The sequence below is a fragment of the Aedes aegypti genome, chromosome 2, assembly GCF_002204515.2.
Source record: "Aedes aegypti strain LVP_AGWG chromosome 2, AaegL5.0 Primary Assembly, whole genome shotgun sequence".
Taxonomy (NCBI): Eukaryota; Metazoa; Arthropoda; class Insecta; order Diptera; family Culicidae; genus Aedes; species Aedes aegypti.
This window is the reverse complement of record NC_035108.1, coordinates 179,166,872-179,183,082: the sequence shown is the minus strand read 5'-3', so window position 1 is coordinate 179,183,082 and position 16,211 is coordinate 179,166,872. Positions and strand designations below refer to the sequence as shown.

The following is a 16,211-nucleotide window of genomic DNA, read 5'->3' as shown; positions in this document are numbered from 1 at the left end:
AATACCTTTAAACAGAAATGATTTAATTTCTTCTATCTACACCATATTTCTTAAAAATGTTTCACTCTTTTCTTAGAAATGTTTAGAAATACAGTAATATCCCGAATTTGTCAGCCCCATGCTGTATTTAGGGTTGACAAAATCGGGAAAGAGCTTAAACCGGGAATTTTGTTTTTAGACTGGTTTCAAGTTTTATTTTAACTTAAAAACTTGATTTTATGATTTTGTTAATATAAACATTGTTTTTTACTTCTATTTTCTATGTACTGTAATCCAAGGTAACATTGATAAGTTTTTTGAATTTCATATTTCAAAAATTCGGTCTTCAGATGATTGTATAGACGTGGCTGAGGTATAATTGACTTCATGCTCCCAGTATTGTCAGTTCAGACGTGTTTAGTCTAATTAGAATAAATTTGAATTTTATGCTGACGAAGTCGGGCAAAAGGATGCTAAAATCAGGGTTGACAAAATCGGGTCAAAAAGGGTGCTAAAATCGGGGGTAGACAAAATCGGGGGCTGACAAAATCGGGTCATTACTATATTTTTTTTTTGAATTTTTGTTCTCGCACTGTCAGGGCTAATATTTTTTTAACTTTTCTCTAACTTTTTTCACTCGACTTTTAGAATCAAAGTTTAATTACTTGTTGCTGATTGGCTTAGCTCTCTTCTGTAATTGCTGAATTGCACAACTAATGTTGAATACAAGCCTTTATTTATAGATATTATATTAAGGCCACTAGTTATCTAATCGGCAAAGTTTTGGGCTCATTTTCGATTTTAATAACGATCAAGCTGTTACAGCTCATTTAAAATATGTAGAATATCCATACAAAAGGTATTAAGAGAGGGTGGGTTGATGTTAAAAATGATTATTTTCGGTATATTAAATTTGTGAGGACTTAATTAAAGTGCTTTTACATGTATGGCCTTGTTTCATCCATATCTTGAATTTATTTGCATTAGAGAACTCTTTATTTCTATGAAGAAAAATCAAAGGATTAAGAATTGAAATAATTTCAATTACGGTAAAGAACTAATTGGGCGTCTTGAAGATTTACTTAGGAACCTGGGGCTTTTGTCGGCCAAATTATCTGAAATTCAGCTTAAGATGCACTTAAGAGGATTATAAAAATCAAAGCCAAGTCTCGAAATTTCAAGAGCACGAATCTAGAGAACCAAACAGAGCTCTGAGCTGAAATTTTGATCGTTTATTCATCACCAGAATGCAACCAATCCATTAAATTTTCAACGCGAACGATTGTTATGTTCTTTAGAAATGGCTTAGAGGGCATATTGTTAGTGGATATGGTTCAAATAGCATTCAAATTAAACCCCTGCACAATGGTCGGGCTCCATATAAAGGGGCGGCCAAAACTACCAAAAACTTTTTGGAGATTTTTTTGACTTTTATAATTTTAAAATATATCTCACGTGTTATATTATTGTGATCCTTAATTGAAATTGAACTATAATTTAAATTTCAATGACTTTTATGACGGCAAACCGACTGAGGCAAAAAATTGAAAAATGTAACAATAAAATAAAGCACAAAATTTATAATTTAGGAATACAATATATCCCCAAAGTTACGCACTATCTGAAAGCTTATGGTTCAACATTTTTATCTAGCAAAAGGATGGAAAAAAATATTTGGTTGAAGTTTTAATACATTTCAATATTACACTTTAGTAATTTTGATGATATTGAACATGAAAAACAACTCTTGTCGCGCCATGTCGCCGCCATTTCGAATATTGCACATCAAAAAGCATCCTTAGATCTTACAAAAAAACCTTTAAATTTTTTGCAGAAATTTGCTGATTTGCAAGTTAGAGCTTTTTGAATAATTCAATATTTTACATATATTTTGACGATATTTTTCATACAAAGTTTATTTAAAATATATTTAACCACTATTCATTCACATTTTGATCAAACTCGATCAAATATAAACAAAATTTGTGCTTTCAGCCCAGTTTGACAAAATTTTTTTTTTAGTTACCGTAATCCGGGGGCAAATTGATCACTATTTCACACCGTTTTTGTCATGTTATTCCTTGGAGTTGAAATATTTTCAATTTTTTTTCGGTAAAATCAGTACTTCATTGATCTCTATCAGTTTATGTAATCGTTTGTTGATGAAATGAAATTTAACATTTTATAAAATTAGTTTTAATACCAAAAATTGAAAATGACACTTTGCAGCATGTTTTAGAAAGCAAAAATTCCCTATCTACTAAATTTGGGTCTCCTGAATTTGAAAATGATGTCAAAATTCTTAAATCTTGTGTATATCATCATTTTGTTGTAAAATTAAACTTTGAAAATCTGCATAATACGCCTAAATGTATGCAATTTCCCTTGAAATAAGAACGTTCTTGAACAATAAACGCTTTTATAAGTAACCAATTATTCTTGTAATGCTGTACGATTTCAAAAATGAGTTCAACAGTTCACGTTGAAGCTTACACAACATTTTTAACACTCAAAGTTTGCATGCAGACTTAGCACCAGTGTATTTTTTTGTACCGACATTTTCAACAGTATTGCTAACGCCAAAACTGACATTAATAAAAATGACAATGCAAAACTGACATTAATAAAAATGACAAGGTTCAAAATCATCAACAGACATCTATAGACGAGAAAATATGGAATGTTTGTGATGCCAACGAAGTATTAAGCATCCTTGAATGGGAATGCTATTTGGTGCCGACCTGATCGAATTCACCCCAGTGATCAATTTGCCCCCGGATTACGGTACGTAATTTGTGAATAACCCCTTCTGAAACAATAAAAACGCCAAATAACATACTCAGATTACATATTTCATTGATTAAGGCGATAAAAATAGTTTTGGCCAAACTTTATTTTTTCCGACCATTGTGTCCTGTCGTGTCAAAAGTAGGATCTGTTTTATTAGCATAATTAACCATATTTTTCCCATGATAGATAGACAAATCGATTCAGATGCCATAATTTTCAGAATAAATTTCTATATAGATTAGAATAATCTCATAGTCAACTTATTGTTCCAATAGTGAAACTATTGATAAACAATCAAATACTATACAAAAGCAACTAAAACAATTAAAACCGATTTCAAAACAAAATGTTGCAGTGGTTTTCGCAGAAACGATTTTTGATACATGAAATGTCAATTAAAGTCGTTGGAAAGAATGGATCAAAAATCGGGAAAATTATGGAAAATATACCGGGAAAACCGGGAAAAAAGCGGGAATTTCAAAATCGAAATTTGGTGGCCACCCTGGCTTATCTTTTAAGCCCTAAAGCCGTCAAATTTGACAAAATTTTGTAAGATGAAAATTACTCTTCAAAATTGTGTTTCTTGCAAACTAAGACGTCTCGTATCGAATGATTGACTGGAGTCTAAGTTGCAAACATTAACAGTTGAAATCAATTACTGTACATACAAAATATTATATTTTTCGAAACAGAATATTGACTTAGCTTAAGAGCATGTCTATTACTAACGTAAGGCTATTTTGCCGGTTTTTAGGCTCCCCTTCTAAGACTCCCCATGGTAAGATTTTTTGTATGAAAATTAAAAACAATTTATATGGCGCTTAAGAAATCGCAAAAAACTTCCCTTTTACTTGCAGGTAAATATCATTATTTTTAAGCAAGTTAAACGAACTTTATGTTAACTGAAGTTCGATTCTCGTAACTATATTCTTCTTATTACTTTTTTAACTTCTATCATTTGGGGTGACCATATATGTCTAGCGCAACAGCAGTATCCTCGATACAATAAACACTTAATCTGAAAGATAATTCCTACAAAATCATAGGCAGAGTATTCACATATTCCAAGGTGGAAAATCGGACCAGGATTGATATAAAATACTAAACCGTAACTTCATGACAGGATTGCAAAATCGATTATGCACAAGATTCTGACGTAATGGCACGCACAATCGTTCTGATTTAACGGCAACGCAGTCTTGTGAGACTGCGTAGCCGTTATATCAGAACGATTAAGAGTTACAGTCGGACTTCCACCAGTTTAAGGCATGCACAATATTCACAAAATCCTGCGTATGATGTAAGTATCTTCAGTGCCGTAGCGTGCAGTTGGCCAGGTTGGCACCCGCCAAGGGCGCCAGGCTTCTGGGGGGGGCGCCAAAATGAGCACTTGGCAAAATTTTAGAAGAAACAGATCTAACGGAGGTGCCTCACAATTCCGAAAAAAAATTTAGACATAGCAATGCAAAATTAAAGAGATTCAAACATCTCAAAAGATTGCAAAATTCATTAATTTAAGATTCCGGTTGCATATATGTTTTAATTTTAATTTAACATACGCGAATCTTATGCAGTTAGATTTCAAGCATTATTCTTCAGAGCTTTAAAAGCCGTTAATAAATCTGATTTGTGACGTTCGATCTAAGTTTCGAAATAAAATTGAACTAGGAGTTTTATCAATTAGATCAATTTTTTAAAGCATTAAAAAAAAACTTCCTCTACCATACTTTCTATACTACTTAAAAGACAAAGCTGCATTCAACTTTGAGAAAGTTTCATTGAACACAGTTTTATTGTATCATATGCTAGGTTCCTTTAAAATTCCGAAAAAAAATATTGAGTTAGTTGAGAACGAATGTCATGCAAGCCTAGACACGAATTGTGGGAAGAAAATTTCATCGTGAATTGCGCATAGATGTTATAAAATAATGAGCAGAAATATTACATTATCTTGAGAAAGATTCTCACAAAACCTTGAAAATAAGTATTACATGATGCTCAGTGGCATTCTACAGATTAATAGAGTTTATTCTCACACAACAGCAGGAGTTCCTCAAAGGTCTCATTTAGGGCCATTATTCTTTATTTTATACGTTAACGTCATTTCCTTCATTCTAAAAAAAGTGAAAGCTCTCATACACTCCCGTGCAAAAGCAATCCCAGCTGGTGCTAGCTGATAGGGCCTGAGCCTTCAGTAGGTCAAATTGCGAAGCCCGCAGTATCAGTTCTTGATATCTGCGGTGCAGCTGGGCGCGGGCTTAGTGGTCGACCCTGCCCGCTTTCAGCGGACAACGGGAGCTGAGGACCACCCGGGAAGCTGGCAATGCGCCAGCATGCTACCTTGGTGGACCCCCCTAAGCGTGTCATCGATGTTCGTTGGTGCATGGCTACGCAGCTAACGTGGAGGATGCGATGTGCAATAGCCCCTCTCCGAAGCAATGCCTTCTTGGTGGTCCCGGAGAGACGAAGGGTTTGGCGGCAATGGAAATGGTTTAGTGGGTCGGGGGTGTAGTCCTGTTTACTGCTTGTACGTAGTAAATGGTCCCCAACCCCACACTCCCGGTCCGGAGTCTGTTGAGCAGATTATCCCCCCATTGCTTAGAAGGAAAAAAAACAAAGGACCAAAAGGACCTACCAGATGACTGCTTAGGACTAACATGCATTCTCAGAGTATAAGCGCGTCAGTTTGCAGACAATTGAGAGGGAACGGCGAGTAGTTAAATTTGCATTCAGTTCCCCTACTGTAGACCGTATATACCACTGCATCCTTACGATTTTTTGTTGAAATAGTTAGGTATTGAGGATAAGGCGATTTGTTTGGCTGTGGTTAATAGGTCGCAAATGTATTAGACGCCTTTCCTTACGTAATTTTAATGATGAAAGACTGGAATAGTTTTGATGTCCATTTTGTTCGATCCCATCCTCTTTTATTTATTTATTATCTAATCTGTCTATCGAAACTTGATGTTTTTGCCATGTGCTAACTTTAATTATCTTGTTTTCTTCCAGCTTCATCGAGCATGATCGTGTAAGCGGTTTCTGGACCTGGCTGTTTGTGCTGTCCAAGCTGCCTGAACTGGGTGATACCGTGTTCATTGTGCTCCGGAAGCAGCCGCTGATCTTCCTGCACTGGTATCACCACATTACGGTGCTGATGTATTCGTGGTTCTCGTACACCGAGTACACCGCCTCTGCCCGTTGGTTCATCGTGATGAACTACTGCGTGCACTCTGTGATGTACTCGTACTATGCCCTGCGTGCCCTGAACTTCAAGCCTCCCCGTTCGATCGCCATGGTGATCACCACCCTTCAGCTGACTCAAATGGTCGTTGGCTGTGCCATCAACATTTGGGCCCATGGCTTCCTGCAAACGGCCGGCAAGGGCAGCTGTAACATCTCCGAAATGAATATCAAACTATCCATTGCAATGTATTTCAGCTACTTTGTCCTGTTTGCCCGTTTCTTCTACAAGACCTACCTCTCAACGAATGCGCGCAAGGGCAAACGCTCTATCCAGTCAGCTTCCAGCAATGGAAGCGCTTCTGTTCAGTACAGTAGCATCAGTAGCAGTAAACAGGCCTCCATGGGTGGCTCAATTAATTCCAATCTTTTGACGGCAGCACAACAAACCGATAAGGTTAAAGCACAGTAAGATGAGGCTCCGGGCTACAGAGCACATCTTCCCGTGGCAAAAGCACACAAAAACACAGCAAAAAACCAAGAAATCAAATTTCAACCGGGATCTTCTCTTATCTGTATTTACGTGCTTCTTCTCGTGTCACCTTCCTTTCCTCTTACGCGGAAAGGGAATTGGCGCTAATAGCATTCAACACCACGTGAGTGTTACCATTTTCCGCAATCGTTGGTTCATTAACTTCTGCTATTCGTAGACTTAGGTGTACACGTCGTTCAAATGCAGTTTTAGTGGTGCAGCTAATTAAGTGAGCGTAGTGGAAAGTCAGAAAAAAAATAACGTAGCTCAAAGAAGGATCCTGCCGTCTTAGTCTAGGCGTTCAATCTGCTCCTTAATTTAGTGACAATAGCAAGTAGAGACAAGGATAAGCCCGGTGACACTCATCCAAGGCAAAGTAGTCACTAAAATCCCCAACCAAGCAGACCGAAGGCTTTCTTTTTGTTACGTTTGTTTTTTTTTTTTTGGTCACAAAAGATGCATACCATTTACTACAACATACTATAGCGTAACAGAACATTCAGGTGGAATATGTTAAGAGAAAAAAATAGCGTAGAAGAGCTAAAGACATAATAGTAGGAGCGAAATGATCAAAGCAGAAGGAACATCGTTTTGAGAAGACAGCAGAGAAGACAAAAGTGTTGTAAGGATGAGATTTATATGGCTTACGGGTGTTTTCCTCTGGCCACTTAACTAGAAGTCGGACAGCAGTATGGTACGGTACGAGACTAAACAAGAGGACTGACAGGAGTTACAGCAGCTGGCTTCTTATTTATTTCCCTGGGAGGGTAGGGAATCCTACATTAGTTTTTTTTTCGTTTATTTAAATCTGTTTGTGTATTATTCTTTTCTCATCAAGATGTGTTAGCTAATCTCGACTTCATTTTCCTAACTGGGAAAAGGTTTTCGTAGAAAACAAAAAAAAATTGGGTAGTAATCTGTTGTTTCGTGGGTGTAGTTTTAGATGGCTTTCATTTATGGTTACTGTTAAAGATGCAATTACCGAATACTGGTACAAATATTCGAAAGGTGAAGATGTACAGAATGTTATATTGAATTTATATGCCACAGGTTTTATGCAAGTCAATAGGCGTGGAAACAATAAAGAAGAAATATCTAACTAAATTCTTCGTTTTGTGCCGCATATTCAGGGCAGGACTTAGGTCTTTTACTAAAATTTGAGATTTAATCCTATACACTACCCACCATAAATATGGAATCGTTGCAATACTGAGTTTTTTCAACAAAAATAAAAAATCGCAGGGGCTCAAAGACGTATTTTTAAGATAACCTCAAAAATGCATTGATCTTGCACTTCAGAATCACGAGATAATATTCATTTTAGGTGATGCTAAACTTTTCTAGGTGCTGCAATATTCAGTATGAGTGTTGCAATATGCGATTCCATACTTATGGAGGGTAGTATATATGCGTGAATATCTCATCCGGCTGAGAATTATAGGAAGAAACATAAATAATTAATTTTCAACCAGAATTTTTAAAAGCAATAATTTAGAGACATACATAGCAAGTCAAAATTTAAGGAGTTAGATTTCAAGCTTTTTCCATAAGAAAATGACGTGTTAAAAATGTGTATTTTTCCGCTTAGCTTCCATTGTCAAACGAATAGACCACGTGTGAGTCGTTTAGATCATGCAAGGAAAAGCCAGGCAGGAGAAATGTGACTTATCAGAGCCACAACAAATTTTCCCATATATTTTATGAATTTTTATTCTCAAAGTGTAGTACCGTAAAGTACCCATATTTCGCGCGCGCTCCTAATTTCGCTCACTGACATTCTAAACATGTTTTGCGAAAGACATTTTTGTTAGCTATTATTTTGAATAATTCTTCTTCCGGCATGGTTGCATAACATGCAATAATGTAGTCCAATTTGTATCAAGAAATATGAATGAAATGGCAGTGAGCGAAATTAGGAGCGTGCGCGAAATATGGTAGCATCACGGTATAACAACATAAGCAGTAAGCTATGTAAAATTGGTCCTAAAATTTTCATGAAATCGTTAATTTTAACAGCGATTGGCCATCTTGCCCCACTTTCCTCTATATTACAAAACCGATGAGTTATATTTCTGGAAGTAATGACAGTAAATATAAATGAAAAGCATTTAAATCTCCTACGAAACAGACATTTCACGCGTACTCTGGGCCAAGCCCAAATAGCAACTTTCTTCTGCTCTCAATTTCTTATGAGTACATATTCTAAATTTGATACATAACCCATTTAGGTCAAGTACAACAGCCAACCACTATGAAATAAATGCTCAAAGCCGCTAATTACCGTTTATGTTGTTGATTTTTTCTAAACCCTAGTGTAAATAAATTATTTTCTTCCCTAGTGAGAACCTCTGAAAGTAACTCGAGAATAAAAGGCAGATGTTTGGACGACAACGTTCCAACACAGAACAAAATTCCAAAAGTAACTAATCCCACAACTTATAGGATTCTAAAAAAAACATTCATTTGAAAATAATAGCCATCCACCCGTCCTCAATAAATAGAAATTAAAACTCAAGGATAAACATCGTCTCGCTTTTCGTCTTGCTGAAAAACCAAAATATAAATCAGGAGATAAGTATAAAGGCGAAAGTGATAACGCAATCCTTCTTCGGAAGAAAATATTACCCACTGTAAGTGCTGCCCTTATAAATTCTTCTAAATTCTTCAAGCAACGGAAACCACACACACACACAAACCGAACAAACAATAAACATGTTCATGATACCAATTAAGCAAGTATAAGCAGGTGCTGCGAAGCAGGATGATCAACATAAACCAAACCAAACAGTGCTAAAACTAAGCTCCTATTGTACATAATCTTAAAACGCATATGCGCTTTCACTATCACTTTCTTTTGTTATGGCTTTCATTGCTATTTCTTATCTTCGCAATCACATCGTCATAACTGGCAACACTGACAACCCAACATAATTATATTGGTCGCAAAACAAGTCTTAAAAACTGTGACAAACAAATACAACATTGTTCGAAATTTAATTATTGAAATCGTAAAACAATCTTTGGAACAACAACATCGAAACTTATTTTTTTGCTTTGTGGTATTGTTTTTTTAAAGATGACATATTTCTAAAGTCTAAAAACAAGCTTGGAAGAATCCCGTATATTGATTACGTTGTCTTAAAAGCCATTCTATTTAATGAGTAACATTCCTTTGAAATGGGGTAGATAAATTGAAGGGACATTTGAATACCTATAGTTAAAAGATAGAACAGTTGCAGCATTTATTAAGTATCACACAAACTACATAACAAACAGACACACCAAACCAACAAATTATCTGCAGAATCGTCCAATTAGAACAAAAAATAAAAACAACATGACATTTATTGAGGAATTAAATCCAATCAATATTTATTGAACAGTTTTCCTAAGTAATCGAGTTGTTGTTAATGAGCGTTTGTATCCATTTTTGGTTTTCGGCTTCTTCCCTTTATTTGCAAGCTTTAATGAACACAAATATCTACACACACATACAAAACACAAAGCATATTTATTATTATCTCCGGGAAAATTCATCATACATTCACAAACTTACACAGAACATGGTGGTTGAATAACAATTAATAATTAAAAAAGAAAAAAACTTGAACATAAACATGGAAGAGTGTTAACAATAAAAATGGTTCATTTAACTAGCAATGGTATGAGAAAACATAAGAAAACCTACCTAAATAGTTCTTAAACAGTAACGTTGAAACAAAAACAAAACAAACAAATTTAAAGCAAAAATATTAACACATTGCATTCTAGTGAAGAAACCTGAAGAAATTGAAAAAGTGGTTCTGTATTGTTTCTTCTTTTTCTTATGTATGATAAAAACAAGAGCGAGAATACAAATGAGAAAAACGTATAAATTTACTGAAGAACTATTCATTTTGTATCAAAATAAATTTATTATGATTGAGAAAAATATTTGAAGTTTGTAATTAGTTTGTTTTTATGTATCACAATCCTGCTTAATCTGAAAGCATCTCGATGTTATCTGGAATGATCACATTAGCTGATTCTTCTGCCCGCTTACGAAGTGCTTGCACGAAACTTGTTAAAGCATTTTTTTTCCAATTGTACAAAAGTGAATAATTTCTGTGGGGATAAAATCAGTTAATCTTCTACTTCTTGGCATTAAGTTCTCACTGAGACAGAGCATGCTTCTCAGCGTGTGGTAGATACGATGATACTCTATGATCAGGGAAATCAAGGAAATTTCCATAACGAAAAGATCCTGGACCAGCATGGCTTTGCCTTGTAGCCGCGGACACTAATTACTCGGCTAAGGAAGGCCCCCAATAGGGTAACGACTTTTTATTTAATCGCTAACAGTTGGCGCCAGCGGCAAATAGTACAGGCAACAACCTTTCGAACATTCAGTTTCTTTCACCGGCCGCCGAGCGACGACACTGTCGTTTGTATTCCTCCCACTGATCACGCTACGCTGGATTCTCAAACTTTCAACACAAGCACATGGAAGAATGGTAGTCGGAGAACTGTCAAAACGTATGGAAAATAATGAAAATCGTAAAATACTTGCAATAGGGCGATATTCAAAACTGAAGAGGCAATAGATGGCTCTTTTTCAATGGTAGTAAAAACGAAATCCTGAAGCAAAGAAAGCACCACGGAAGATGAACTAAACACAAAAAGTTATGTATTCACTTTACACTTGATTTGTAATCACTACTTTTTTGATCCAGTTTCCTAATTGCAAGTATTTTACGATTTTCATTATTTTCCATACGTTTTGACAGTTCTCCGACTACCATTCTTCCATGCGCTTGTGTTGAAAGTTTGAGAAATTTGAGAATCCAGCGTAGCGCGATCAGTGGGTGGCATACAACATCAGGCGGCCGGTAAGAGAAACTGAATGTTCGAAAGGTTATTGTCTGTACTTTTTGCTGCTGGCGCCAACTGTTAGCGGTTATGAACGAAATAAACAGTCGTTACCCTATTAGGAAACTGGACCAAAAAAGTAGTGATTACAAATCAAGTGTAAAGTGAATACATAACTTATTGTGTTTAGTTCATCTTCCGTGGTGCTTTCTTTGCTTCAGGATTTCGTTTTTACTACCATTGAAAAAAAGCCATCTATTGCCTTTTCAGTTTTGAATATCGCCCTATAGGGTACCTTGTGTTTATTTCGTTCATAACCGCTAACAGTTGGCGCCAGCGGCAAAAAGTACAGACAACAACCTTTAGAACATTCAGTTTCTTTCACTGGCCGCCGAGCAACGACACTGTTGTTTGTATTCCTTCCACTGATCGCGGTACGCTGGATTCTCAAATTTCTCAAACTTTCAACACAAGCGCATGGAAGAATGGTAGTTGGAGAACTGTCAAAACGTATGGAAAATAATGAAAATCATAAATTGCTTGCAATTAGGAAACTGAATCAAAAAAGTGGTGATTAGAAATCAAGTGTAAAGTGAATACATAACTTTTTGTGTTTAATTCATCTTCCGTGGTGCTTTCTTTGCTTTAGGATTTCGTTTTTACTACCATTGAAAAAGAGCCATCTATTGCATTTTCAGTTTTGAATATCGCCCTATTGACTGTTTAACGATAAACTTGCGACGATCGACGCGCCACCATATTTCATATAACGGAGGTTATTAGTGTTGGAGTATGCAATGGTTGTGCCTCGTATGCAAAGCGGCAGCACTGGATGTGTGTAGCTGTATGAGTGAGGCTGCGACGCATGCGCCAGTAGGGCAGGCGGCGAGCGCGCCAAGTAGAAGGAAGAAAGGGAGAATGAAAGAATTGCATTCATCCGTAATGTGATGTTCGATCCGTTCAGACGTGTTTATTAAAGTTCTCGTAGCGTACAGTAGTTGATTTGTAGTTGTTTTCTTTCCTACCGAAATCCTGGTTCCGCGTTCCGCTTCGGTGACCCTGTTCTGCGTTGTGGTGTGTCCACCTCTGCCCAACAGGTTATTGGCCCAGCAGTGCCGAAGGGAAGGTTCCGGTTTGCGTAGGAAAAAGGTTGCGCGAGAGTGAAAGTGATCACGCCGTGTGTGAGTGTGAGTTGTTTCTCCGCAGTGGTGATTTTACGTGGACAAAATGGCGGATGTGAACAAGTTTGCGTTTGCTAGACTGAACAATCAGAACTGGCAAATATGGAAGTTCCGGATGGAGATGCTCCTGACCAGGGAGGAGCTGTGGTATGTGGTCGGTGATGCGAGGCCGGCTGTAGTGACCGATCAGTGGACGAAGGACGACCGGAAAGCTCGTGCCACTATCGGATTGTGCATTGACGATAATCAGTTCGGTTTGGTGAAAAATGTGAACAGTGCGAAAGCTTTCTGGGATGAGTTGAAAGCTTACCACGAGAAGAACACGGTCACGTCTCGTGTGTCTTTGTTAAAGAAGCTTTGCAGTTTGAATCTCGCGGAAGATGGTGATCTCGAGTGCCACTTGGTAGTGTTGGAGGATTTATTCGATCGTCTGTCGAATGCGGGGCAACCGCTGGAAGAGTCGCTGCGGATTGCGATGATCCTGCGCAGCTTGCCCGACTCATACGGAACATTGGTGACGGCCCTAGAGAGTCGTGCCGACGCCGATGTCACGATGCAGCTAGTGAAATCGAAGCTGATCGATGAGTTCGAACGTCGGAGGGAGCGTTCCGGCGAAATGAGTGAAACGAAAGCGTTGAAAAGTGTGTTAGTGAAAAACAAAGTTCAAAGCGTGGGCGGACTCAGCAACAGAGCGCCAGTGAGAAGATGCTACTTTTGCGACAAGCCCGGTCATTTGCGTCACAACTGTCGTTCATTTTTGCTAGCGAAGCAGGAGCTAGAAAGTGAGTGCGAAGATAAGAAGAAGCCGGACGACAGAGTGCGTGTGCGGCAAAACGCGAGACAAGCGAAGGACGAAAATTGTGGTGCCAGAAGTGTGTGTTTTATGGCTGGAGTGGATCAGCAAAGGTGCTGGTACATTGACAGTGGAGCGAGTCGTCACATGACGAGCGACAGAAACTTTTTCAAATCGCTGAAAGAAGAGAAAGGCCCAAGTGTAGTGTTAGCGAACGGTAAAGTGGTTACCGCCGCTGGTTGTGGCGAAGGTGTTGTGTACGGTTTGGACGGAAATGGAAACAGAGTTGAGGTGAAGCTTACCAACGTCTTGTATGTTCCGTCGTTAAAGAGTGGACTTGTGTCAGTGGACAGATTGACGGCGAAAGAGTTCTCAGTGAAATTTAAGAAGGATGGTTGTGACATTTGCAATGCATCCGGGAAGAAAGTTGTGATCGGAGAAAAGTCAGGGTCGTTGTATCGGCTGAAGTTGGCGATAGTAAAGGAGAAAGTGGAGGGCCAGCGGCCGATAATCGGCGAAAAGAAGACGACGAGTGGAAGAAGATCACCATTCAATGTTGTGAGCTGGTATTCGGAGAAGAAGCCGAATAAAGCCGAAGAACGTGAGGAAGATGATGAATATTTCGATGTGGACACTTCAAGCGAGGAAGTGGAGCCGCTGCAAGTGGCAGAGTCCAACAGTGGAAGCTCAGATTCGGATGCTGATAACTGGAGGGAAGTTCGGCGATCCAGAAGGAGTAATCGTGGAGTACGACCCAGCCGGTTGGTTGATTACGTTGTTTGAAGCAGGAGGAGATCAACCCGGCAAGGAAGGCAGAGAGGATGCGGACGAGTACGAGGACAACATTGAGGAGGAGTGTTGGAGTATGCAATGGTTGTGCCTCGTATGCAAAGCGGCAGCACTGGATGTGTGTAGCTGTATGAGTGAGGCTGCGACGCATGCGCCAGTAGGGCAGGCGGCGAGCGCGCCAAGTAGAAGGAAGAAAGGGAGAATGAAAGAATTGCATTCATCCGTAATGTGATGTTCGATCCGTTCAGACGTGTTTATTAAAGTTCTCGTAGCGTACAGTAGTTGATTTGTAGTTGTTTTCTTTCCTACCGAAATCCTGGTTCCGCGTTCCGCTTCGGTGACCCTGTTCTGCGTTGTGGTGTGTCCACCTCTGCCCAACAATTAGAACTAACTTGGAGGTGATGATTTGGAGGTTAAAATCACCTCCAAACCCTAGCGATTTTGCGGTGGGATGTTGACGTTTGATCACGAATTGGGGCACGCAGGAGAATCTGAGTGACCGAACCTATGCAGGTACTGTGTATAGCAACCATGTCCTGACAGAAACTGCGTCAGGTGTAAGTTCACTTCCCCATGGTTTCTACCATACCAATCTGACACATTTGGTATTAGCCGATGGGTCCATCTACCCTTAGTGGAGTTATCCCATTCCTGCTGCCAGCTTCTGAGCGTTTCCTCTTTACACGTGTCGCGAACTCCTCTGGTACCCCTTTGGTTGAAGCATTGAACATCTTCCTTGATGATGAGCCCGATGGGCGTCATCACCGCTATAATGCACACGGCCTCTTTAGATACCGTCCGGTATGCACTTGCTATTCTTAAGCACATTATCCTGTACGTGCTTTCCAACCGCTTTAGGTTTCTGCTCGTTCTAAGCGCTTTTGACCAGGTTGGTCCTTCATACCGGGGGAATTAGTATGGATAGCGCCACGCTTGCCAGTAGCTTGCGTTTGCTGGCAATTACAGCAGAGCTGTTAGACGTCATCCTCGAAAGCGCCGCTATAGCCATAGATGTCTTTTTACAGGCATATTCAACGTGGCTAGCGAAGATGAGCTTGTCATCGATCATTGCCCCAAGATGCCTAAGAGATCCCTTGGACTCTAAGGTGCAATCACCTACCGAGATAAGCGCCCGTTGCTCGGACTTGCGGTTGTTGACCACCAGCACCTCAGTCTTGTGACGAGCCAGTCCTAGTTTCCTAGACTTCATCCATTCCTCAACTATGGAAATAGAGTGCGCTGCTGTCAAATCTTCTTCCTCCATCGATTCACCATAGACCACTAGGGTGATATCGTCGGCGAAGCCAACAATCTTAACACCCGTCGGAAGGGGCAGCCTCAGTACGTCATCGTACATCGCATTCCATAATAGCGGGCCCAGGATATAACCTTGAGGTACTCCCGACGTAATTCGAACGCTTTCTGCCCCTCCTCTGTGTCATACAGTACAATCCTACCATTAAAATAGCTTTCTAGAAGCTTACACAACTGCACCGGTATCTTGAGGCAGTGAAGCGCGTGTACATATACAGTAATGCTAGCTTTGGATACACCGTTTATATGCATAAATTGCAGCTTGAGCGGCATGGTTACTTAGGTAAGTCGATATTAGGACCCCTCAAAGTTCTGACATCGATGACTTCGGAAAAATGTCAGCCGTCTACCAGAACATGGTCAATATGACCGCAAAGTTCGCCATTTGGATGTCGCCAGGCGAGCTTATGGATCCTTACGTGCATACTAGGTGCTATTGATGGCTATCCCCCCAATGGCAGCAAAGTTCACTAAACGTAAGCCGTTATTGTTAGTAACGGAGTGAAGGCTCTCCGTACCAATGATAGTGCGGAAGAAGTCCTATTGACAATTTCCACGTCGTGTTTTTCATTCTCCATAGATATTGTCGAGGGGCCCAGATAGCCGTAGCGGTAAACGCGCAGTTATTCAGCAAGACCAAGCTGAGGGTCGTGGGTTCGAATCCCACCGGTCGAGGATCTTTTCGAGTTGTAAATTCTCTCGACTTCCCAGGGCATAAAGTATCTTCGTACCTGCCACACGATATACGCATGCAAAAATGGCCATTGGCATAGTAAGCTCTCAGTTAATAACTGTGGAAGTGCTC

At 39.3% G+C, this 16,211-nt stretch overlaps 1 protein-coding gene across 11 annotated transcripts in view; it reads left to right on the top strand.

The window, feature by feature from the left end:
• The window catches only part of LOC5577268 (elongation of very long chain fatty acids protein 6), a 138,184-nt gene extending 127,772 nt beyond the window's left edge, over positions 1–10,412 (top strand). For 10 of the 11 annotated variants that reach the window (XM_021843286.1, XM_021843290.1, XM_021843294.1 and 7 more), the window contains exon 4: positions 5,779–10,412. In XM_021843286.1, coding sequence (XP_021698978.1) covers positions 5,779–6,421 — 643 coding nt within the window. In that variant the 3' untranslated portion in view covers positions 6,422–10,412. The remainder of the gene's footprint in view (positions 1–5,778) is intronic. The other variant, XR_002500194.1, reaches the window with a different exon arrangement.
• The last annotated feature ends 5,799 nt before the right edge of the window (positions 10,413–16,211 follow it).